The sequence below is a fragment of the Saccopteryx bilineata genome, chromosome 1 (genome assembly GCF_036850765.1).
Source record: "Saccopteryx bilineata isolate mSacBil1 chromosome 1, mSacBil1_pri_phased_curated, whole genome shotgun sequence".
NCBI classification, from domain to species: Eukaryota; Metazoa; Chordata; class Mammalia; order Chiroptera; family Emballonuridae; genus Saccopteryx; species Saccopteryx bilineata.
In genome coordinates, this window is record NC_089490.1 from 84,275,658 (window position 1) to 84,300,154 (window position 24,497).

The 24,497-nt window shown below is 55.8% G+C and overlaps 1 protein-coding gene across 2 annotated transcripts in view; it reads left to right on the forward strand.

Annotated features, from left to right (window-relative positions):
- SCUBE1 (signal peptide, CUB domain and EGF like domain containing 1) overlaps positions 1–20,055 on the forward strand; it is a 137,196-nt gene extending 117,141 nt beyond the window's left edge. For both annotated transcript variants that reach the window (XM_066255913.1, XM_066255923.1), the window contains 12 exons: positions 38–157; positions 510–614; positions 1,565–1,681; positions 2,219–2,356; positions 3,558–3,761; positions 4,745–4,906; positions 6,251–6,418; positions 7,479–7,640; positions 9,069–9,266; positions 10,694–10,846; positions 11,184–11,263; positions 13,993–20,055. In XM_066255913.1, coding sequence (XP_066112010.1) covers positions 38–157; positions 510–614; positions 1,565–1,681; positions 2,219–2,356; positions 3,558–3,761; positions 4,745–4,906; positions 6,251–6,418; positions 7,479–7,640; positions 9,069–9,266; positions 10,694–10,846; positions 11,184–11,263; positions 13,993–14,145 — 1,760 coding nt within the window. In that variant the 3' untranslated portion in view covers positions 14,146–20,055. The remainder of the gene's footprint in view (positions 1–37; positions 158–509; positions 615–1,564; positions 1,682–2,218; positions 2,357–3,557; positions 3,762–4,744; positions 4,907–6,250; positions 6,419–7,478; positions 7,641–9,068; positions 9,267–10,693; positions 10,847–11,183; positions 11,264–13,992) is intronic.
- The last annotated feature ends 4,442 nt before the right edge of the window (positions 20,056–24,497 follow it).

The window sequence follows — 24,497 nt, forward strand, 5'->3', positions numbered from 1 at the left end:
CCCCCTCAAGCCCTCTCTGTGTCTTCCTTCTTCTCAGAGACAAGCAAGTGCCTTTCGCGGGCCAAGGCCTCTCCCCGGGCCCAGCTGTCCTGCAGCAAGGCGGGTGGTGTGGAGAGCTGCTCCCTGTCCTGCCCAGCCCACACACACTTCATGCCAGGTAACCCTGGGATGGGATGGTGGGCAGGGGGGGGAATGTTTCTTCCCTGGGCTCTAGCCCCTGCCCCTGCTGTTCTCCAGGGAGGAGCTGACCTAGGAAGGAGGCCCCCAGCCCTGATCACCAAGTGATTCTGAGCAGCTCTCTGGTGCTCTGTGGGCCAGTGTCCCTCTTGACAAGTGCACTGGGCACACTCCTGCCCTGCCACTGTCCCTGTAGTCATGTAGCAGAAATGAACTAACATGGGGTCAGTCCTGACCTTTATCTCATTCACTTACTGCCCTGAGGCCCCTGGGATCTGGGGGCCCCGGAAGAGGGGGTACCCAGGCCCACCTCACCACTGGCCTCTCTGCAGACTCAGAAAACAGCTACAGCCTGAGCTGCGGGGTGCCCGGTCTCCAGGCCAAGACGCTACAGAAACGCAATGGCACCAGCTCCAGCACCGGGCCCAGCTGCTCAGGTAGCCCCTGGCCTGTCCATGCCGCACTCACCTGGGTGACCCCTTGACTTGGTGTCCAGTTCCGTGCTGGGTGGGGGAGAGGCACAGCCCAGAGGAGGGCCTCCTGAGGTGTTAGGTAGCTGAGCGGAGGGCCAGGACCCAGAAGCACGCAGGCTGCAGGCCGAATCCCAGCCCAGGGTCAAGGGATCACAGAAGGGCCCCTCTGGCTTCGAGGCTCTACGCCACCACACCAGGCAGCGGTTCAGTGACCCTGAGGTGCTATGAGTTTACAGAGCTCTGTTTCAGTGGATTGAGTCACCCCTGCTGTGGCCTTAGGTTCTGAAAGCTCCCGAGTCATAGCTGCCCTGGGAGACCCTGCCCTAGAAGTGCCAGAGGCACATCACTCCGTGCCTTTTGGGACGATGGCCCAGGTCCCGGTCAGCACAGCACAGGCAGCCACCCCACCAGCAGGAGCTGAGGTTGTGTCTTCACCTTTCCCTAGTCAGGATGCTGGCTTCGGTGACATGGGTGCACCTGTGTATGTCTAACACATTCACGGTGTGACTCTGAGCACCTGATGTGGCATTCCTTAGTCTGAGGGGCTCTGGTTTGCTCTTCAAAGGAAGCCATAGCCTGGGTGTCTGTATTAGTTCCCCCCTTCCCTTCCTTGCTTCCCTCTGTCCTCTGCCCCCTTTCCTGAACACTCAGGCCCCGTGAGCTGGCTTTCGGTTGAGGGGGCAGGCCTCCCTTTCCTCCTCCACAGAAGATTCTGGCCCCTGACTTGAGCTTGACCTTACCACCCACACTTTTGCCTTTTTAGGCCTTGCAAGGGGAGAAGTGGGGCAGCAGAGGGACCCCCACCCCAGCTCCTGGTGGATGTGTCCCCCTGGCAGCCCCCTTATACTCGGGCCCCTGCCCACCTCCCTGCCCACAGAAGAGGCCACCACCTGGGGGGCTTTGGCTTTCCCCAGGTGTCCCTGCCACCCCCATCAGGCACAAGGCCCGCTTCAAGATCCGAGATGCCAAGTGCCACCTTCAGCCCCGCAGCCGGGAACAAGCAAAGGAGGCCCTGAGGCAGCTGCTGCTGGGTGAGTGGGCTGCCCCTGGTGCCAACCCCTCAGGGGACAGTGGGGGTCCCAGCGTCTAGCAGCTGGGAGCCAGGGTCCAGCAGGGCTGGGTCCACAAGAGTGGAGTTCTTCAGCGAGGGCGGCCAAGGAGGACGTCCAAGCCAGGGAGTAACGAGACAGCTTGGTGAGAAGGGGCCAGGAGGGAAGCATCTCAGCTGTTTCCATGAGGACTGCCAAACACCTTAGGACCGCTCTCAAACCCAGCTCGAGCTCCACGCTCAGCAGGTGCCGAGATCCGAGCTGCCCAAGCTGAGCTGCCCTGGAATTGTGTGCAGGGCCACTCTGCACAGGGCTGGAGGGCTAGGTGGGGTTGGCTCAGCCACCAGGCCTGATGGAACCTCGAGCCAGCCTGGCCCTCTCCAGCCTCAGCTTCCCCATCTGCACCTGCGATGATTAGGCAAAGGGGACCCTTGACAACAGCCATCTGTGTGCACGGCTAGGTAGTGCCCTGCTCCCTACCCTGTGCCACCTTGCCACAGCAGTCCTTTCTTTGTCCAGAAAACTGCAGCCTGACCTTCGTGACCCTCAAGTGTGACTCCTCCAAGAAGAGGCGCCGTGGCCGAAAGTCCCCATCCAAGGAAGTGACCCACATCACAGCAGAGTTCGAGGTTGAGACAAAGATGGAAGAGGCTTCAGGTAGGTGAGGGGTTCCCTCGTGGACTGCTGAGGGCGTAGGGAGGACAGTGCATTGGGAGGGTGGCGGAGGGTCTGTTGGCGGGACGCTGGGTTCCCCCCACCCCCAGCCATGGCTGCTGGAGGTGGAAGCCGGCCTGGCAAGCGGGGAACTGGCAGAGCCGTGGCCTGTAGCCAGAATGGAAGAGGAGGCCTAGAGTCATGAGAGGAGCGGGGTTAAGGGCCCATGGGGACAGCACTGTTCCCCCACCACTCCCCACCCCACTGGGGCCTGGAAGCATGGATACCCACAGCCAAAGACCCGTCTTCCCAAATTCCAGAGGGACTCATCCTTCTGGCCTGTGTTTCACACCAGCACCTCCTCTTGGCTGTGGACGGGTGCTGAGTTGTGACGGAGGAGTTGAGATTTGTGAACAGATGTGGGCTGTATGTGCCCAATACTGGAACACAGGGACCAGACTCTGGTCTGCCCAGTGGTGGCACTGCAGCCACAGGGAGGCTGACATGCACAGACTGCCCTGTGCTGGGGAGATACTAGATGGCAGGGGTGTGAGAACAAATGGGCACAGAGCTGCTCTACCCCAGGGAGGGGCCCACCCAGGAAGTCTTCCCAAGAGAGGTGCATTTGATTCAGAGCATGAAATCGATGTTCACCAAATGGAAGAGGTGGCAGGGAGTGGCATTCAGGTAGAGGGAGCAGAACAGGCAAAGGCACAGAAGTCAGAGAGAGCAGGATGTATCCAGGAAGCAGTGAATGAGACAGGGTGTCTAGAAAGTGGACTTTACAGCAAGTGCTGGCGTGTTGGGGACTAAGCCTGGCAAGGCAGGCACAGGCCATGCCATGAGGGCCCTGCGATTCAAGTCCAGAGTGCCGGACATTCTCCTGGCAACAATGGCAACCTCGGGGGTATTTGAGTGGCAGGGAGGAGCCCCCATCAGTGAGTTGTGCCCTGGGGAAGTGATGGGCTGCAGTGGCAGAGGCCTGGTTTCCACTCAGATCTGCTGTGTGGCCTTGGGCAGGTCACACCTCTGGGAGCCTCAGTCTCCCCACCTGTCAGATGGACACGGCAATGCTGCCGTGACCCAGGGCTGCTGCAAGAATAGGCTCCGAGCAGCAGCCGGCCCCGTGCGGTGCCCGGTGGAGGGAAGCCTGGGAAGAGGCAACCACGTGGGCTGTGGGTGACGGCCTGTCCCGCCCCTGCAGACACCTGCGAGGCAGACTGCCTGCGGAAGCGAGCAGAGCAGAGCTTGCAGGCTGCCATCCGGACGCTGCGCAAGGCCATCAGCCGGCAGCACTTTTCCGTCCAGGTCGCAGGCACTGAGTACGAGGTGGCCCAGCAGCCGGCCAAGGTCCCGGAGAGCCAGGGGGCGTGTGGCACAGGCCAAGTGCTCCAGGACGGCAAGTGTGGTGAGTCCCCCTGCCCACGGCCACTTTCTCTGTCCTTCCTCCCACGTGTGGCTGGGGAAACAGCACACAAAGGAGACAGACACATCAGGAGGGGACACAGCCTGAGGCCCAGACACTTTGGGAAGGTCAGAGACTCCAGGCTCACTTGCAGAGGGACACTAGGGAGAAAGGGGCTTCGAGGACGACATGAGGGTTTGGCATCTTGGGTAGAGGTGGGATCACTTTCTGCTCTGTGGAGTCCTGGTGGGGACATGGATGGAGAGCTTTGGCTGCACTTTTTAGCCTGAGCCACTCCTGCCTCACCCCAAATCTGGAGCACAAAGCACAGGCTGGGCCAGAGGGTAACTGGGGGGGTGGCTACTGGAGAGGGGGGCTTAGGAGTGCCGGGGTGGGGAGCTGGCTCAGGCAGTGAGGCGGGCAGAGCTCCCATTCACTGTGATTCCTTTCTTTCTAATCACGTACTTTAAAATCAACTCAAACTTTCCAAAACATTGCCAGACAGAAAATAGAACTCCTGTGCTCCTTCACTCAGACTCCCTCACACAAATACTCACGGCGTCGGCTCCCACCACACAGGCACGGGCAGGGGGGAGCAGAGCAGCCGGTTGGGATGAAATGACTGTGGCCCGTGCAGGAGGCAGTTGTTACACAAGCCCAGGGCTCAGAGCTGGAGAGCAGGATGAGGACGGAGAGAGCACAGAGGTCCTGGTGGCGCCTGGGCCACAGTATCTGAGAGGAGGCGGGGGTGGAGGAGCCTGCAGAGGAGCCTGCAGGGGGCATGAGGCCGAGTCGGCCTCCAGGGTTCCCACAGGTGGCCCCGCCCGGCTCCTACCTCTGGCCCTTCTGGGATGGATCTGGGCCACTATATGCCCTCTGAGACACAGGGACGAAGGCTATGCCCTGTCTGGTAGGACAGAGCCTGGGCTTGAAGCACCAGGAGACAGACCACCGGCCAGCAACAATCTCCCTCTTTGCCTCCGCAGTGGCCTGTGAGCCCGGCACCTACTTCAGCGGAGATTCTGGCCACTGTGTGCCATGCACGCCAGGGACCTACCAGGATGGGGATGGCCAGCTCAGCTGCACTCCGTGCCCCAGCAGTGACGGGCTCGGCCTGGCTGGTGCCCGCAACGTGTCTGAATGCGGAGGCAAGTGTGGGTCCAGCCTGGAAGGAGGGGCCGGGGCAGGGATGGGCACCTCCGTCTCTACTGAGGCTCCCAAAGCAAAGGCCCAAAGCCTTGCGGCGTTTTGTAAAGTTCTGCTGTTTCCAGAGCCTGTGCTGACCTGTGCAGCCACACTTACGCAGCACACTGCACACCCACAGCGTCCACGTGTCAGTGGCCACCACAGTTACAGGCACAGGGCTGCACATATGCAGCCTGCAGTTTGGGAAGGATTTAACAATTTACAAACTTACTCATTTACAGATCAGCTTGTGGTTGTGGTGGAGATGCATGGTGCTTTCTGGTTGACCAAACACAGTACATTTTGCGGAGAGCTCTATCACCACGGAAGTGCTTTGTGGAGTGTGCCCTGTACTTGGGCATGACCTGTTCCACACAGAGAGTTTTACAGTTCGCCCTGTAGATGGTTTGGAAAGCCCTTGGTCAACTTACCAAGCATAGTTTGGTTTGCATAAAGCTTTTCCATTTACTATCCCACTTAAACCTCATCTGTGAAGTGGGCTCAGAGCCCCTCCCCCATCAGCCTACCTTCCCAGGTGGGGATCACCAGGAGAATGTACAGGGAAAGGTGTGCCTGTAGGGTGGTGGAGACCTGCAGCCTTTTCCAGGGACAGAAGAGGTCAGAGCCCAGACCTGAGTTGTGTAGGCCAGCTGGCTACCCTCTGGCCCATGGCCCCGCCATGAGTGCAGTCTCTGCCCCCAGTGGGGCTCGTGACTGTTAGCTCAGAGTGGCCACTGGTGTGAGCAAGAGAATCCGGGTCTGGGCTGAGGGCACTAACCAGCTCTCTCTCAATGCGGAATACACTCTCCCTCCTGCCTTCCTGCTGGAATGTGTTGTCCCCTCCCTTTGTCCCTGCTGTGCCCTGGGGGACCTCACAGACCCTCTTCCCCCTGCTCTGGCCCAGCCCTGCAGACAGACTGGCAAGGCAGCATCAGCCTGGAGCTTAAGAGCCCCGTTCCTCCTGGAAAGCCCTGGTGCAGCCTGCCCTCTAGGGAGTGTTCCTCTGAAATAGATGACCTCCTGCCACCTCCCATCTGCACCTGTGGGGCCCACACTTCCCAGCTCAGCCTCTTGCTCTTCTTGCTGGTGGGAGAAGGAAAGCCAGGCCTGGCCAGGGCCACACGGTGCATGAGGCTCAAGCAGCCACAAACTAGGGGCCAGACCTTGGGCAACCCAGGCTTTCTCCCCCCATTTACCCACAGTCTTGGTGCCTGGTGCCCTCCCCACGGGCTGCTGAGGGCTGAGAGCAGGGCCTGGACTGGGCACCCCCCTGCTCGCCTGAGTGAGCCATGACCTCTGTCTTCCAGGCCAGTGCCCACCAGGCTCCTTCTCTGCTGACGGCTTCCGGCCCTGCCAGGCCTGCCCCGTGGGCACATACCAGCCTGAGCCCGGGCGCACCGGCTGCTTCCCCTGCGGAGGAGGGCTGCTGACCAAGCATGAGGGCACAGCCTCCTTCCAGGACTGTGAGGCCAAAGGTGAGGGCGCCCCACTCACCCCTCAGGCACGGGCCAATCGAGCTGCCCAGGGACCGTTTCCTCCCTGGCACACCTCCAGGGTCTGGTGGAGCCATCAGGCGGTAGATGTTGGTAGCCAGCACTGTGCCACACACTAGGACCGGACAGCAGGGGCCCAGCACAAAGCTTATAGGTAGTCTGGAGCTCTGCGTCCCCAGAGCCACAAGGGGGTGGGCCTCTGGCTCCCCTGGGCACTGGAGGGGGGGGTGAGGAAGTGCAGGAGGCAGCAGGGACAGTGGGGTGAAGTCAGAGTTTCACCTTAACTGAGGACCCTCCCTGCAGGGCTGCTGGGCCTGCAGTCCAGCCACTCCTCCCCTCCACGGTCACCAGCCCCCCTCCCACCCTAGGCCTCACTCTCCACTGACCCACAGACACCCCTGCTCCCCCCTCACACACCCTCAGACACACCTTAGGGGCAGCTCTCTCCCTGATGTCTGGATGAGGTGCTAGTGAACACAGGGACTGCTCTGAGCCCTCCATTCTGAAGAAGGGGAAGCCCCCTTCCCTCAGCTCCTGCCAGGTTTCCTCCCCTTGACCGTTGACCTGTCCAAAGTGTCGGGACTCATCCTCCTGTTCCCCCATTCTCCCCTGAACCCCCACCAGCCAGTCAGACTGTCCCCTTTACTGCTCCCAAGCACTGCTCCCCTTAGGTGGCCTACTGGCTGCAGGATCCGGCCCTGCTGGAGCCCAGATCTCAGCTCAGTTCGCCCCTTGGAGGACTCCACACCTGGGCTGACATCCTCCCCGTTCATTCCCCCTGCAACACACCCGGAACCCCGAGCCGGATGTTGGGCTTGGGGCAGGACTCAGTGTGCTCACCCCAGCTCAGACCTCAGCAGTCCGCAAGCTCTCTGCACCGCTGTGGACAAGATCAGGAAACAGAGGGGTTGGCCTGCACATCGGTGGCGGGAGGATACCGCGCAGTGGAGAAGAGCCTTGAGCTCTGTGCTGAGACATCGGGGGCAGAGAGGCCACGGGAGAATGGCCCCACCCTGCTCACCAGTGCCCTCCTCCCCCACAGTGCACTGCTCCCCCGGCCACCACTACAACACCACCACCCACCGGTGCATCCGCTGCCCCATTGGCGCCTACCAGCCCGAGTTCGGCCAGAACCACTGCGTCACCTGCCCAGGCAACACCAGCACCGACTTCGATGGCTCCACCAACGTTACACACTGCAAAAGTAGGTGCTTCTCTTCCCAGGACCTGGGGGCCGGAGCTCTGGGAGGGGCCAGGGCACTGTGAGGGGCCGTGGGCAAGGGCATCCATCTAGAGCCCCCAGGTGTGGAGACTTCCCAGCTTGGACCGCTCTGCAGAGCGCCATGATTGCGCTCAGCGATCATCAGTTCTGTCACTCACCGGGAGGCCTGTGCCTCTATGCCAGGCCAGGGCTGCCATTGTGAAGGTACGAGGTCTAGCCAAGTGGATGAGACCCAGACCACCTGAGCCACAGGCAGCAGGACACTAGATGTGCTTGGTGTGGACATGAAGAAAATCCCCAGCGCCTGCTTATGTCTATGAGAAACTTAATCCAGCCACAGACATGGAGGCAACATCAGACAATGAGGGAAGGAGAGCATGTCCTGGGCCACACTTACCAAGTCATTTGGGCCTATCAAAACGGGTGCTAGCTTTATTTTCAGTATTTTTTATTCATTTTCAGAGTCCTTTGGGGCATAGGTTCTGGTATTTTACCCTTTCCCGACCCAATTTCCAGCCAGTGAACCCCTTCCTGGCCCGCTGACCGTGTTTGGAACTGCCTGAAGGCCCCTGAAGGGGCTCAAATCCTGGAGGTGGACACCTGTCCCTTCTGCCGAGGGCTGTCTCGAGCTGGGCTCGCAGCCTCCGGGGGCAGAAGAGCAGGCTCGGGGTGGAGATCAGCAGAGACAGGGCTCTAAACACCCTAATGAGTAAAAGTAGGGAAACAAAGTGGGACGGAAGCTTCTGGAATGAGAAGGTAGGAATGAAATGTTCCCCGGAAACTTTGCTGTAAGGGGAGGATTTTTAAATGAAAATGTATGAGACTATTCTATATATCCAATATTTACATTCAATTCTCTTTGCTTAATGAAGGTAACTTTCTTTATAAGATTGAGGCTTGGAACCACATAGCTCATAAAAAATGTCAGGTTTGTCCTCTTCAGGGATACATGGCTGAGCTAAAAGGGGAGGAGGGGGGAATGTGTCTCTTTTCTCATTCCTCAGCCTCCCTGGCGCCTGGTGGGCATGCAGCAGTGTTGAGTGAGGGAGTGGAGACAGGGAGGTCGGGGTTCGCTTGCGCTCTGGCAGCTGCAGGGACACTGAGGGTGCCGGCCAGAGGGGCAGGCGGCTCAGGCAGGAGGCCTGGACGAGGCCCAGCCTCAGAGCCTGGGTGGGTAGCCGAGGGCGCCCAGTAAGGACCTGCTCGCTGAGCCTCGAAGAACCAGCGCAAACAGGGGCCTGCTGTCCCGCTGAGGGCAGCTGGGCAGGGGGTCCCCAAGGGAAGACTAGCTCAGGGCCTGGCTGGCTGGTGCAGAGGGCCAGGCGGAGGTGGGCCGCGGCGGGTACAGAGCACCTGCCAGCCTCCAAGGTCAGCTGGGCCTGACTAGGCCCACGGGCATGGTGCCCGCAGACCAGCATTGCGGCGGCGAGCTTGGCGACTACACGGGCTACATCGAGTCCCCCAACTACCCTGGCGACTACCCGGCCAACGCAGAGTGTGTGTGGCACATCTCGCCGCCCCCCAAGCGCAGGATCCTCATCGTGGTCCCCGAGATCTTCCTGCCCATCGAGGACGAGTGCGGCGACGTCCTAGTCATGCGGAAGAGCGGTACGTGCAGATCAAAGGCAAGGCCTAGGCCACACGCCCACACTTGTCACCCCCTGGGCACAGCTTCTCGGGGCGGGGTTTAAATCTACTTCTGTCTGACTGTGTGAAGTGGGCTTTCTAGAGGTCTATGGAATGGTCTGGAAAACATCATATGTGCCCCAACCATGGAAATCAGGACCTGGTCAGGCCTGGTCTCAACACTAACCACAGACCAACCTCTTATCTCTGTTGTCACTCCATGCCCTGCCACACCACCCAGAGTGAGACCCCGGGAGTGACCCCTCCTCCATAGCCTTCTCTCTCTGAAGCTGGAGGAAGGGGAACAGAGGTCCAGTCTGTGCCCATACACAAGACACCCAGTGTCAGACAGCCCATCCTGTTCCCTCCATGAGCCCCAGCCTCCTGGCTCATCACCCCCATCAGGGGCTTGTGGTGAGACTTCAGGCGACTAGCAGCCTGTCAGTGTGGGTGAGGACAGGTGTGAGCCCAGATAGCCACAGCAGCCAGAAAGGCAGAGATGGCCTTGAGTCCCCCAGTGACCACGCTAATTCCTTACAGTGCGTGCTATTGTGGGCAGCAGTGCCCACAGGGAGCAAGCTCCCAGTCAGGGTTGGGGAAGGAGGAGGACGCAGACAGACACAAGAACACGCCTGCCCAGCTGGGCTGAGACTGTCTCTGATACACAGAGATCGGTGCAAGGAGTGGGAGTCCGAGCCCCTTTGTGCTGCCCGGTCCTTGTTACCATCTCCCACTCAGTGTAGCTGATGAGGCAAAAAGCCCCACTGTTCGAACAGGAGGACTGAGGCCCCAGTGGGCCAGGAGCTGCCCAGGATCCCATGGAAACTCAGAGCCCAGCTTGGGGCCATTTTCCCTGCTCACACTAGCCAGCAGCCCCCAGCCTCCTTGCTCCCTGCACTCTGGCACACCCGGCTGAGTTCTGGGGAGCCAGCCTCTCCTGCCTCGAGGGCACCTCGGGGAGGGTCCCAAAGGAGCAGCAAGGAGGTGGGGCACTCCAGACCCGCACAGGGGAGGTGCACTTCCCAAGTCTGGCCCTACACCACACCCCTGACTCTGTGAGGGGTGCAGGCATGAACCCTGTCCCTGAGGAGCAGGTGGCAGGGAGACAGTGACAGCCCTACAGAGAGAGGCTATAATAAAGGATCACCAGAGCACGTGGTAGGGAGGATGGAGCAGTCAGGGAGGCTTCCTGGAGAAGGAGGTGTGGAGGTGTGCTCAGAAGGACAAGTAGGAACTGGGGTTGAGGGTGGGAGGGGCACCTGAGCAGAGGGAGGAAGTGCACAGACTGGAGAGCTGGAGGCTGGAGCAGTGGCCCTGTGGGTGCTGGGAGGCTGGCTGGGTAGGGAGAGGGCAGCCCCAGGAGGAGGGTGGGCCAGGTGAGGGGACCCACGGTGTATCTTCCCCTCCAGCCTCACCCACATCTATCACCACCTATGAGACCTGCCAGACCTACGAGAGGCCCATCGCCTTCACTTCCCGCTCCCGAAAGCTCTGGATCCAGTTCAAATCCAATGAAGGCAACAGCGGCAAAGGCTTCCAAGTGCCCTATGTCACCTACGATGGTAAGTACAGCCACACCGCACCCAGCCCAGGCCGGCCATGGGCACACAGAGCTGAATCACACATCCCCAGCCTTAGGGTGCTCCAGCCTGTGGGAGGGGAACAGGCCCAATGGGACCAAGGCACAGATGAAGGAGCAGTTAGTGCAGTCCATGGGCTTCAGCACAAGGTACTGCCCATGCAGGGTTTTGAGGACTGCGTAGGGGTTTTCTAGCTAGCCAGACCTGAAGGAGAACAATTTGGGTGGTGGGCTCAACAGCATGGAGGGCAGAGGCTGCAGAAGAGAGGGCCGCGGGCGGGTCTGGAGCCCTCCCCTTCCTTCCTTCCCGCGGTGCGCAGAGGACTACCAGCAGTTAATAGAGGATATTGTTCGCGACGGACGGCTCTATGCCTCGGAGAATCACCAGGAAATTTTGAAGGTGAGTGAGCTTCTTTGTGAGAAGGGACCCATGTAATCCCAGGACAGGGGCCTGTGGCCATCCAGGGCCGTCCTGGCCCTAGCCCCCCAGAGACTAAGAGGAGGAGGGTGGTGACAAGTGGTGGGGCCCAAGGGGCGCTGGGGCAGGCCTGAGGCTGGCACCACTATCCTGCCAGACCAGGGGGTCGAAAGCAAGCTCTCTGTGGGGTCCAGCTCCAGACCTGGGGACTGTCCTCGGGTGAGCTCCTTACCAGCTCAGCTCCACTGTCCTGAGCTTTGAAGTGAGGGGACTCAGGCAGGGCGGTACCGTAATGCCAGTGGAATCCAGCACAGCCTGGGGAACAACTCCCTCCGCATCCTGTTCACGGCCCTGAGAAATAGGGCCACCTTGTCATGATGGGTGCTGGGTCCATCAGGCAGTGGGGATTGTGCAGGTTAGGGCCCTGGGTCCTCACCATGACTGACCAGGGGTCTGCCTAGACTAGGCCTCTGCAGACAGCACCTCCAGCCCGGAGGGCAAGCCTGGGGTCTGCCAGTTTGCAGGCTGCCCTGCTCCCAGCTGGGTGGCCCTGCAGGCGCTCTGAGCACCCCCTCCCCCACTGAGAAACAGGCACCGCTCACAGCGCTGAGATCCTCCAGGCCTGTCACTCTCTGCACACACAGGCAGCTTATAAGTTGAGAGGTTTGCCCTGCTGCATCCCACAGGGAAGACCAGAGGTCTCCCTCGGGCTCGAAGCTCCTCCTCCTCCACAGGAAGGCACAGCTGCTGAGTGGGAACCGGAGGGTCATCCTGTAGAAAATGCTCAGCTCTTTCCTCCTCACCCATCCTCCACCACCCTGGCCCTCTGCCCCACTCCACCCTATGGCCAGGAGCAGCTCTTCAGAACTATACTGCTCACTAAAATTAGGGGATATTTCAAAATGAATATGAAGCTATAAAATATCCCCTAATTTTTGTGAGCACAATAGAAGTGTCCTGTTCCTGGGATGAAAACCTGGGCCATCAGGGCCCGGCCCAGCCCAGCATGGCTGCTGCCTGCTCTGGAGGGGTCCAGGGTCTCTGCACCCCCAACACTCTGCTCACTGAGGCCTCTCAAGAACATTCTCCCCAGCCTCTTTCCTTAGTGAATGACCACCCAGCCTTCTGCTCTCAGCTCAGGCTTCCTGTCCTCGGGGCAACCTGCCCCGGCCTCCCTGGCCAGGTCACAGTTGCTTAGGGTCCCACATGGCCCTCCTCCTGGGCACCTGTCAGCACTACCGTTTCAGTTTGCCCTGTGATTACAGAGTTCGGTGCCCGTCCTCCCCTGAGGGGGACATTCTGTCCCCAGTACCTGGCACCACGCCTAGCACCCAGAAGGGACTCATGAGTGCTCCTCAGGGCTGTGTAGATGTACACGTGTGAGAGACAATACAAGTGTGTGCTGGGACATGCCAAACCTGGCCAGAGGCACAGAGTGACATCAAGTCTGTGGCGTGGTGGCTGCTCCTCACTGAGCACCTGCCGTGGGCCAGGCGTGGAGGCTCCGCAGGGGCCCTCGGGGACACCGCAGCCAGGCCTCACACTGCTCCCGAGAGCCTCCTCAGGGTTGCGTCGCCTCACTTTAAAGATGACGGCCCTGGGCTCAGAGAGGGTCCAGCTAGTAAATGACAGCGCCCAAGTGTGGACCCCATCTGCCTGTACAAGAGCCGCATGTTAAGGATGGCACCGGGCCTAGCGTGCCAGTACTGAGCCAGCGTGGGCCGGGGTCCCTTTTCTCCTGGCCTTTCGTCTTCCTCGCAGCCCTGGGAGGAGGGACCCGCCCCGCCACACGGAGGGGAATCAGCTTCGGAGCAGAAGAACCATTTCCCAGCATAGGAAGCTAGGGAGCATGTTCTGGAACTGTCACTCCAGACCCAAGGCTGTCGGCCTCCAAAGCCTGTGCTCTCTGCTTTATGTTTCTGGGTTCCAATATGTTCTTTGTTCTGTTTTATTTTGCAGAAGAACCCTTATTAAATAAGTATTATTGGAACCCCAACAGTTAAAACCAATGGAAATTTTTTAATTCTTTATGAGTTTATTTGAGCCAAACTGACATATCCCGGGAGCAGGATCTCACATGCTCACCCATTACATTATCTTTTTAAAACCAATTAGCCTGACCAGGTGGTGGCACAGCAGATAGAATGTGGAGCTGGGATGCTGAGGTCCCAGGTTCAAAACCCAAGGTCTCCAGCTTGAGTGTAGCCTTATCTGGCTTAAGCATAGGATCATCAACATGATTTCATGGTGGCTGGCTTGAGCCCAAGGTCGCTGGCTTGAGCAAGGGGTCACTCGATCTGCTGTAGCCCCCTGGTCAAGGCACATATGAGAAAGCAATCAATGAACAACTAAGGTGCCGCAATGCAGAATTGATGCTTCTCATCTCTCTTCCTTCCTGTCTCTCTCTCTCTCTCTCTCTCTCTCTAAAATAAATAATTTAGACAATTAAAACTAAATATTACTTATGGTAAAGAGAGTCTGTGGGGTCCTGAAACCCCCCAATTAAAACTAAAACTTATTTATGGTAAAGAGAGTCCAAGGGGTCCTGAAACCCCCCCCCAACAAGCCCAACATCTTCCCCCTCCCCACATCCTGCAGAACACCCCACAGCCCCTTCCAGGGCCCCCAGGCATTGAAGAGGTGAGTAGCCAGGGTTCTCCAGCCCAGCGGGCCTGCACCTAATCTTGGCCCTGCCTGGCCATGTCTTGCAGGACAAGAAGCTGATCAAGGCCCTCTTCGATGTGCTGGCGCATCCCCAGAACTACTTCAAGTACACAGCCCAGGAGTCCAAGGAAATGTTCCCACGGTCCTTCATCAAACTGCTGCGCTCCAAAGTGTCCCGATTCCTGCGGCCCTACAAATAACCCTGGTGTAGCCGCCCTGCTTGGGGATGGCCAGTGTCCCGAGGGGGAGGGGAAAAGGGAGTACCTGCCCTCCACAGCAGAAGTAGGGGCGGCCCCATGGGCCTCCACGTGGCCTTGGTGGCGGCCCTTCAGGAAACGCTGACCAGCGGTGGAGGGCGAGACCACGCCCAGGCAGAGACCCAGCCCAGCCGCACTCCTCCTGTCGCTGCCTCAGTGGAAAAGCATCGCTCAAGGCAGCCTTTCTCTTTCCCTCCTTCCTCCACCTGTTCATTTTCAGGACACCGAGAGCGCCCTCTCCTGGTGGGTCCTGGCAGGGCACACGTTGGAAGATAGCGTGTGCCCTTCAAGAGACACGTAGGACAGAGAGAGAGAGAGAGAGAGAGAGAGAGAGAGAGAAGTGGCTACGAGCATCTCCAAGAAGGCACTTGGAGGTGTCATCAGAGGCAAGAAACCAGACCTTGGAGAGAAGGGAGTGTAAGGGCGTCTGGAGGGCTTTGATAAGCCGGACCAATGCCTGCAGGGCGTCCACACCCGCAGAACCCCTGGCCACAGGCCCAAGACAAGCCCTGTGGTTAAGCTCTAAGGATCCTGTGAGGGGACAGAAAAGAGCTGCTTGGGGAGGAAACTGTAGGTGTGTGCTTTCCCTTGATAGAACGTCTAAGTATTATATATATAAATATAAATATATATATATATACTTCTATTTGTGGGTACTTTAGGGAAGTTCTCTCAGTAGCTGTAAATACTGCACCCCCACCATCTCCCAGCGGCCAGCATAGGCCCCAGCTTTGCCAGCATCCCTGGCCAATCAAACTGCTTCTCCAGGCACTGGCCCCTCACGGGCCCCTCCCTTGATGTGAGGCCCAGAACCTGCGGGACTAGAGACAAGGCAGGCTGGCCCTGGACATGCTTCGGAATACAAGCTCTTTGGGAACTGGGCTCCGATGCTTTGCTGGAGTGTTGCTCTCAGATGGAACGTGGTGGAAGGCAGGTTCCCTTGAATCCCTTCCTGTAGGTGCAGGAGCCTAGTGGCCAACTTTGGAAGGGGCCTGTGTCTGACCCTGAGGCCATGACTTTAGGGTCCATGCTGTGCCCTCACGCCACCAGAAACAAGGCCTTTCCCACAGGAGTGCAGGCTGTGTGACCACAGAGGACCTGAGAGAGCCACTGTGGCTCCTTCCTTTCCCTTGTGAAGGAGACGGGCCGGGAGACAGGGGCAGCCCCCAGACAGCAGCGGCGGATCCGGGGTAGTCTTCTTGCTGCTGCACCATGCTGCTCCTTCTCAGAGTCTCTCTTTAAAAAACAAAAGCCTGGGGAAAAAAAAGAAAAGAAAAGCTTGGAATTCTACCAGCTTGCCTGGAGTCCCACTCAGCCAGGAAACCAGTGCCTGGGACAGAGTTCGTGCAGACCTGCCACGCCGAGGCCCGCTTGCTGGAGACTGCGGGCCGCCAGGTGCAGGACAAGCACAGGAAGTGGTCTGTATTGGTATTCAGAATTCCAGGAAACGTGGAAGAACCATAAAATGACCCCAACCCCCAGGTTGTTTCCTTCTCCTGGCCCAGAGCCAAGCTGGCCAGCTGGTGACAAGCTCAGGGTGAGAAGCGTCCAGGGCACCCTGCAGATGGTGACGGTTGAGGTAGGTGCATGAGGTCTTCAGAGACCCAAGGCTTGGTGACAAGGCAGGTCGTGATGGATGGTACAGTCCACAAAAGGACTTGGAATGAGGGATTTTCCACTGCCATCACCAGTCTCAGCGGTGGCAAGTCCCCGCCTGCCTGCCATCAGTTCCTTCTCTGCCCAAGCCCGACTCAAGCTGGGATGGGCAGCACCTAGTGGGTAGTTCAGGGTCAGCTGAGGGACTCATGGGGTCACACTGCCCTTCCCCTGGTCACAGCCCTTGAAAGCCAGTCTTAGTTTCCAGAAAGGGGCCTGTCTTCCCTTGTCAAGCATTTGGTTATCCCTGAAAATTAGACAAGTGTCCTCCAGAATGAGTCCCCACAATCAGCTCGCAGAGGAAGTGACTGGGAGGGGTGTTTTCTTCAACTGTCCCAGAAAAACCAAAGAGGACCAGAAAGACCTCACACCTCTCTGACCTCTTCTTGCTGCTTCTGTGGGTGTTTTCTGGTAGTTGTCCCCATACACCCACCAATCCACCTGCTCTTTAGATGGGAGTCCACTCATGTTCCACCGCCTCACCGCCACGGTGGCCAGACCCTGCCCAATGCCCCTGGGCAGAGCAGGACAGGGCAGACTTAGATATGGGGCCCCTCACCCCTTCATGAGTACAGGTAGCCAGCAGCCACAGTGAAGATCCAGCCCTCCCTCTCCAGTAAAACCGCCTCTGGCACCACTGGAGGGAGGACACCTGAAGTCCAAAGGTGGGGTCTGGCCTGAGCTGCCATATCAGCCCTCAGCCACATGCTGGGGACCTTGCAGGTCCCACCTGTTAAATCCAGAGCTGTCCCCAGTCCTCGGGGCTTGGGGCTCTTACACTTTTCCACATTGTGGAAGCCAGTGGTGTTTCGCTGACGCCAGGTAGCCATTCCACCTGGTTCCAGGTGGAGGTGGAGAGAAAAAGGGAGTGGGAAAGGACTGGACCCAAGCAGGGCAGACCCCGTGATGAGTCCAGAAGGCGGACGGAGGCCGTGGGTACACGAGCCCCGTGCTGCCCAAAAGAGAAGCAGGACGTGGAGGGGCTGAGCCAGAGACACAGCCCACTCCTGGATGGACTTGGCCTTAAGCAGCCACAGACCAATCCTGGCCAGGGCCTGCCTTTTGCCTGGCACGGACCTTCGGTGGCTACCAAGTCACTGAACTCCAAGGAAAAGAGCTAAGGAGCAAGCTTCTGGAAGCAAAAGCTGGCCCACTGGCCAAGACTGAAAGCAGGTGCCAAGGCCTGGAGGCTCTGATGAGCATGGTTCTGCCCCTAGCGGAGCATCACACTGGGCCAACAGGAGAAGCTCTGTGGCGATGGCCGTGGACAACCAAGTTGCCCCTGCACCCATCACCGGGGACGGCAGGCCTGAAAGAAGTCCCTCTGCCCCGCGTCACCGGCTTCTCTGTCTGATGTAGTGGCCGGCCAAGCCCTCAGTGAGTGCTAAGCTCACCTCATCTGCTTCCCTGAATTGGGTTTGTTTTCCCCCACTGCCTCTCTTCCCTGAGCCAGATGCTTGCAGGAGCAGTGTGGCACTGGCCTTGCTCCTCTCCTGGACCTCTCTAGTCTAGTCTTTCCACCATCTGCCCCCCACCCCAAGTCCCTCTGCCAGTGCTGGTGACGTCATTCTTCCCGGATCTGACTCCCGGGACAGTCCTTCCCAGCTCCTCCCCACCACTGTAGTGACGACAGGCTTAGGAGCCCCAAGGGTCCAAGGTGACAGCTTTCCCTCCAACCGTTGTTGGTTTGGAACACGGGTAAAGAAAAACTGAAGCCCAGGCCAAAAAGTCCCCCGATTGCAGTGGCCCAAAGAGGCTGACTTTGAAAGCCTGAAGGTAGAACCTCTCCCCAAACCTGTTTCCTACCTGGACCCTCATTTTCCCAGAGAGACATGGCCAAGGTCACCCATCTTCCAGGACAAGAGGCTCCCAACCTGCCAGAGCTCTAGCGAGTACTTAAGTGACATTGGGGGGTGGGGGGGGTGAATGCGTATTCCAGCACCTCCACCGCACCAGCTAGAAAATAAGATACTGAACTAAGTTGGGTTATTTAGCAAATGTGTGCTGAGCACCTACTATGTGCTAGGCTCCTAGAAAAGGAGACCACAGCCAGGGGCTGACAGAATCACCTGGAAAGCCCCTCTAGTTACAAAGATGAAGTATGGGGTGGGCAGGGCAGAGCCCAGCACTCCCCTCAGGAGAAGGCAGTCCCTCCCCCAGCGCCCCAGGGCAGCCTAGACGCTCTGTGTGGGGGACACAGCTCTGCATGCCAAGAGGGACATCATTGGAGAAGCTGCAGCCAGCCCAGCCTCCCGCTGCGGCCACCCTTCTCCAAGAGCACACAGGCCAAGGCTGCGGACCTGAGGACCCTGGTCACCTGTCCGGGGCAGCAGTCTCTGCCTCCAAGTTGTGCTTGCTGCTTGTGCCTGGACAGCCAGTGCTCTGGAAGGTAGTTTCCCTTCTTGTCACCCAGGAACCCCCAGCTGTTTTCTTTCCTTTTTGTTTTTTACCTTCTTACTCCATCTTTGGAAGTTAGTCAACGTGGTCAAGTGCATCTTATAGCAAGACCTCTCTTCTTCACCAAAGATACACATGAGGACAGCCTGGCCCTTCTGACCAGGGCGACAGCACAGAGCCAACATTCAGGCCAAAGGCAGAAGGACTCGGCTTCTGAAAGCCCCTGCAAACTGCTCCCCTTCTCCCGTGGCGACCTCTACAGCCCCCGCAGACCTGTCACCAGCCCCTCCTGGAGCAGGTCCTCAGTCCTTCGCACTTACCGTATGGCCGACAACACCCACACAAGCTGGAGTCAGCCTTACCCAGCCTGCCTTGCTTCTGGGAGAGGGCACCAGCAGAGGCAAGTCACCTCTCCACCTCAGGGCCCAGACAACACACTCCCTCCCAGCACTCTGCACAGATGGCCCCCCAAAAAACAGGACTTTTGTTTCCCTGAGGCCTCCCCAGAGCCTGAATAGACCCTCTGAAATTCTCTGTAAGCTCCAAGTCTTAACAGGAAGGGCCAGAGGTCCTCCCTACCCTTGCCAGGCTGGCTCTGGGATCAGCCCTTTACCAACTGCACACACAACGTCCCTGTAAGACGGGGGTGGCTAAAACGCACTCCAGATGTGAAGCTTGAGACTCTGGAAGGCTGAGTGACCAACTCAATAGTAATTCACGGAACCGAGAGTCCAAACAAAGCCCGTCTGATCCCAAAGTAGGAAACATCTCTCTGTGACATGTTGATACTGGATTTGACAGACTGGTCAGCCCTGACAAGAGTGTCCAGGGCAAGGAGTATGAGGCTGAGAGAGGAGAGAGCAAAGGGGGGTGGGGAGTAGGGACTTAGTGACAGTCCCTCCCTCCAGAACCAGCGCTGAAGCTCATTCAGAGAAAGATGGGCCTCTGCCTTTTCCCTGGTGGGACTGTCACTTCTATTCTAAAATGAGCCCGCAGGGTGAGCAAGGTCGTGCATAGCACTCATGCCGAGGGCCTTGCTGCTTCCAGCCCAGGCCTTGCGCCACCCTGGAGAGATGCCCAGTGCCCCCTCCCCTGACTTGCCCTCTGACAGGTCCCAGCACATGCTTATTAGAAAGTGTGGGTCCTTCAGTCGACAGTGGTGAAAAGTAGGGGTAAAAAGAACGCTGACTGGGGCCAGGTATTTTGTTGTTCAGTCCAGAGGTCACATAGATCTTCGGGGAAACTTCTTATTCCACTGAGATCAGAACCTGTAACAGTCTGAGCAGACACCGTGCACATCACTCTGACACAGGACATCTGTACACTGAGGGGGGGACCAAGTGAAGGGTGGGGGATGCAAGAAAGCTGAACCCTTGTGCCCTCAGCCTTCACCTCCAGCTTCTGCGAAGGCCACTGTGCTTCCTGGGCTTTGGCAATCACTACCTACAGAGTGACACTGTAACCACGCTTTTCTCTTTTTGTTCAGGAACTTTTTTTCTATTGATTTGAGAAAGAGAGAGAGAAAGGGAGAGAGGGAGGAGAACGGAGAGAGATAGAGAAGCATCAACTTGTTGTTTCATTAATAGTGCACTCATTGATTGCTTCTCATATGTGCCCTGACCCAGGATCAAACCCACAAGCTCAGCACACTGGGACAATGCTCTTTTCATTGAGCCACCCGGCCAGGGCCCACGTTTTACTTTTAGTTGCCTTGAATATTCAGTTTCGTTTTCTTTGTTATGTTCATATGTATGCATGTAATTAAACATTTGTCAGAATCACTCTAATAATAAACAGAAAACAAACTCTAAATATTGTTTCTTTCTCTCATTCATCTGAAGTCATGATGGGGATGGGTGTGTGAAAGGGAGAGACAAAAGGTAACTAAAATCAGAAAAGAAAAAAATGTCAGAAATTCTGTGGATGCATTGAAGGCTACAGTAAGTTCTGGAAGGCCCAGCAGTGAGATCTGCACGTGGAGGGCACCCAGTGTTAGGGCTCAGACATGCTGTTATGTAATCCAAAATAAAACTTCTGTTTCAAATCCTTTTTCTCTTCATGACTGGCATTATGGAATTGTTATAAAGTACCGCACCACAGATTCTGAAAGGCACTGTACCTCACTTCATCGAGTCCACATAGAGACACCCAGTCCATATAAATTTTGAAGAGTTTTATTAAAGGAGGAAATCTTTTTTTTTTTTACAGAGACAGAGAGAGGGAGAGATAGGGACAGACAGAGAGGAACGGAGAGAGATGAGAAGCATCAATCATCAGATTTCATTGCAACACCTTATTGTTCATTGATTGCTTTCTCATACGTGCCTTGACCGTGGGCCTTCAGCAGACTGAGTAACCCCTTGCTCAAGCCAGCGACCTTGAGTCCAAGCTGGTGAGCTTTGCTCAAATCAGATGAGCCCACGCTCAAGCTGGTGGCCTCAGGGTCTCAAACCTGGGTCCTCTGCATCCCAGTCCGATGCTCTATCTACTGCACCACCGCCTGGTCAGGCAAAGGAGGAAATCTTTTTTTAAAATTTATTTATTTTTTTATTTTTTATTTTTTTGTATTTTTCTGAAGCTAGAAACGGGGAGAGACAGTCAGACAGACTCCCACATGCGCCCGACCGGGATCCACCCGGCACGCCCACCAGGGCGATGCTATGCCCACCAGGGGGCGATGCTCTGCCCCTCCGGGGCATCACTCTGCAGCGACCAGAGCCACTCTAGCGCCTGGGGCAGAGGCCAAGGAGCCATCCCTAGTGCCCGGGCCATCTTTGCTCCAATGGAGCCTTGGCTGTGGGAGGGGAAGAGAGAGACAGAGAGGAAGGAGGGGGGGAGAAGCAAATGGACGCTTCTCCTATGTGCCCTGGCCAAGAATCGAACCCGGGTCCCCCACACGCCAGGCCGACGCTCTACCGCTGAGCCAACCGGCCAGGGCCAGAAATCTTAAATATGCTGGCCACATATGGCTGACACAGGGCATCTGCAGGCCCAAATCGTGCAGTCCCAAAAATAGTTCAGGGGTTGTTTACATATCCTTGATCACATACGGGCGGGAGAGAGCATGACATTATGGCACAATTATTAACAAGATTATAACATTTGTCTAGGGCAGGGGTCCCCAAACTTTTTACACAGGGGGCCAGTTCACTGTCCCTCAGACCGTTGGAGGGCCAGACTATAAAAAAACTATGAACAAATTCCTATGCACACTGCACATCTTATTTAAAGTAAAAAAAAACAAAAAAAAACAGGAACAAATACAATATTTAAAATAAAGAACAAGTAAATTTAAATCAACAAACTGACCAGTATTTCAATGGGAACTATGCTCCTCTCACTGACCACCAATAAAAGAGGTGCCCCTTCTGAAAGTGCGGCAAGGGCCAGATAAATGGCCTCAGGGGGCTGCAGTTTGGGGACCCCTGGTCTAGGGGATACACAGAAACATTAAGACTTTCAAGGTAGCCTGACCTGTGGTAGCACAGTGGATAAAGTGTTGACCTGGAATGCTGAGGTCAACAGTTCAAAACCCTGGGCTTGCCTGGTCAAGGCACAAATGGGAGTTGATGCTTCTGCTCCTCTCCTCTCTCGCATACACGTGCTCTCTCTCTCTCTCTCTCTCTCTCTCTCCCTCCCCCCCCTAAAATAAATAAAAATCTAAAAAAAATTAAAAAAAAAAAAGACTTTCAAGATAACACAATCAAAGATATGTACAAATCTTTCAGGGTTCCTCTTCCCTCACTAGCCTAGAGGTATTTTGCTCTCAAGATTCCAGGAGAGGGAAGAACTACAATCAATGCAAGGTGGTTTGTAAATTCTGCCTCCTATTGAAAGAGAAGTTTCTCAGTTAACCTTAATCCTTTCAGAGAACTTAAAACCAAATGACCCTAGGCATCCTTGTAAAGTCTAGTTCTTTAATAAAACTTTTCAAAACTTATTTGGACTACGTGCCTCTACGAAAACCCACGGAATTGAGGATTGGGTACTTTATAACAAAATCAATTCGCCACCTGTAAACTAACTGCCTTGCTTTGAGCAGCTAATTGAAATACAAATTTACAAAATTACTTTCCCAATAGTGAGTTGCTTTAGCCTATATGAGGTTTCCAATTTTTCCCCAATTCCCTGAAAATTCTTTTTACAATTTTTACCATTATGGTTAATGCTGTGGGTCTTCCTTATGAACTTCATGTCTTCTACATCAGTGGTCCCCAAACTTTTTTGGGCCATGGACCGGTTTAATGTCAGAAAATATTTTCACGGACAGGCCTTTAGGGTGGGACGGATAAATGTATCACGTGACCGATACAAGCGTCAAGAGTGAGTCTTAGATGGATGTAACAGAGGGAATCTGGTCATTTTTAAAAAAATAAAACATCGTTCAGACTTAAATATAAATAAAACAGAAATAATATAAGTTATTTATTCTCTCTGCGGACCAGTACCAAATGGCCCACGGACTGGTACCAGTCCACGGCCCGGGGGTTGGGGACCACTGCTTTATGAGACTGAGAGACTTGGAGGAGAACCTAACACCTCCTCGGCCTGTGAGAGTGTTGGAACCTTTTCCCTCATTTTTACACCAGTGGAGGGCAACAAGCCATCATCCCCAACCCACAGAGAGCTTATTTTTAATTCTATTCCCTATAATCCTATTACTCATGCTTTTATCATTCCTTCTGGAGCTGCAATTTAATTTAAGAAACTGCCAATTAACTAGCAAGGTCTACACGTATGGTTTGTTAATTTCTAAATCCTTTTTCTTAAAGATTTTTCTAAAGCAAAGTTCTAATTTTTTTTTTTTAATTTTTTTTTTTTACAGAGACAGAGAGAGTCAGAGTGAGGGATAGACAGGGACAGGCAGACAGGAACGGAGAGATGAGAAGCATCAATCATTAGTTTTTCGTTGCGCATTGCGACACCTTAGTTGTTCATTGATTGCTTTCTCATATGTGCCTTGACCATGGGCCTTCAGCAGACTGAGTAACCCCTTGCTCGAGCCAGTGACCTTGGACCCAAGCTGGCGAGCTTTTTGCTCAAGCCAGATGAGCCCGCGCTCAAACTGGCAACCTCGGGGTCTCGAACCTGGGACTTCCGCATCCCAATCTGACGCTCTATCTACTGCGCAACCGCCTGGTAAGGCAAGTTCTAATTTTTAATACTATTCCTACCCCGTATTTTCTAAATGGGCAAAACCTCTTTTGGCCAGTAGGTGTACATTTGAAACTAGTTTCCGCCTGACCTGTGGTGACGCAGTGGGATAAAGCGTCGACCTGGAACACTGAGGTTGCCGGTTCGAAACCCTGGGCTTGCCTGGTCAAGGCACATATGGGAGTTGATGCTTCCTGCTCCTCCCCCTTCTCTATCTCTCCCCTCTCTCTAAAAATCAATTAAAAAATCAATAAAAAGAAAAAAAAAAAAAAAAAAAAGAAACTAGTTTCCATTCCATATTTTTAGTTATCTCACCCTTACTTGATTCCCAGTCACTCCGCACACTGCAGGCTGAATCCTAGCCTAACCGTATGCCTGGAGGGGGCGGGGCTTCTCTTCTGGTGCTTGGTTTGCTGTTTACTGTTTACCTTCCGCTGGGTGCAGTGACGGTGGAGACCTGGAGACCCGAGAACAACGCGTCGGGGAGGGGAGGGGGCACGCTTATGTTTGCCTCTCCTCAGCCACGGCCCCACCCCCTCGCTCCACACACCACGTGTCCCGGCTTGGTTTTTATTTGCTAGTCTTTTGGCTCTAGAGTCTAGAGCAGCGGTTATCAGCCTGTGGGTCCGCGACCCCAGCGGGGGTCGACCGACCAAAACACAGGGGTTGCCTAAAGCCATCGGAAATGCATATTTTATATAAAAATGTATTGTTCAACCACAAGTTGATACTTCTCATTCCTCCCCCTTCTCTCTTTCTCCTCTCTCTGTAAAATCAATAAATAGAATCTTTAAAAATAAATAAATAAATAAAAATAAAAATGTATTGTATAATAAATATGTATTTTCCGATGGCTTTAGGTGACCCCTGTGTTTTGGTCGTTCGACCCCCACCGGGGTCGTGACCCACAGGTTGAGAACCGCTGGTCTAGAGAAACACTTTCAATTTGTAGGCTCTGCTTTTCTTTCATTTAAATCGCTTGCTACAGGCACATGGACAAGAGTGTGGTGGTTACCTGGGTTGTGGGGGGGAGAGGAGGGGCACAAAGGAAACCAGATAGAAGGTGATGGAAGACTATATATATGACT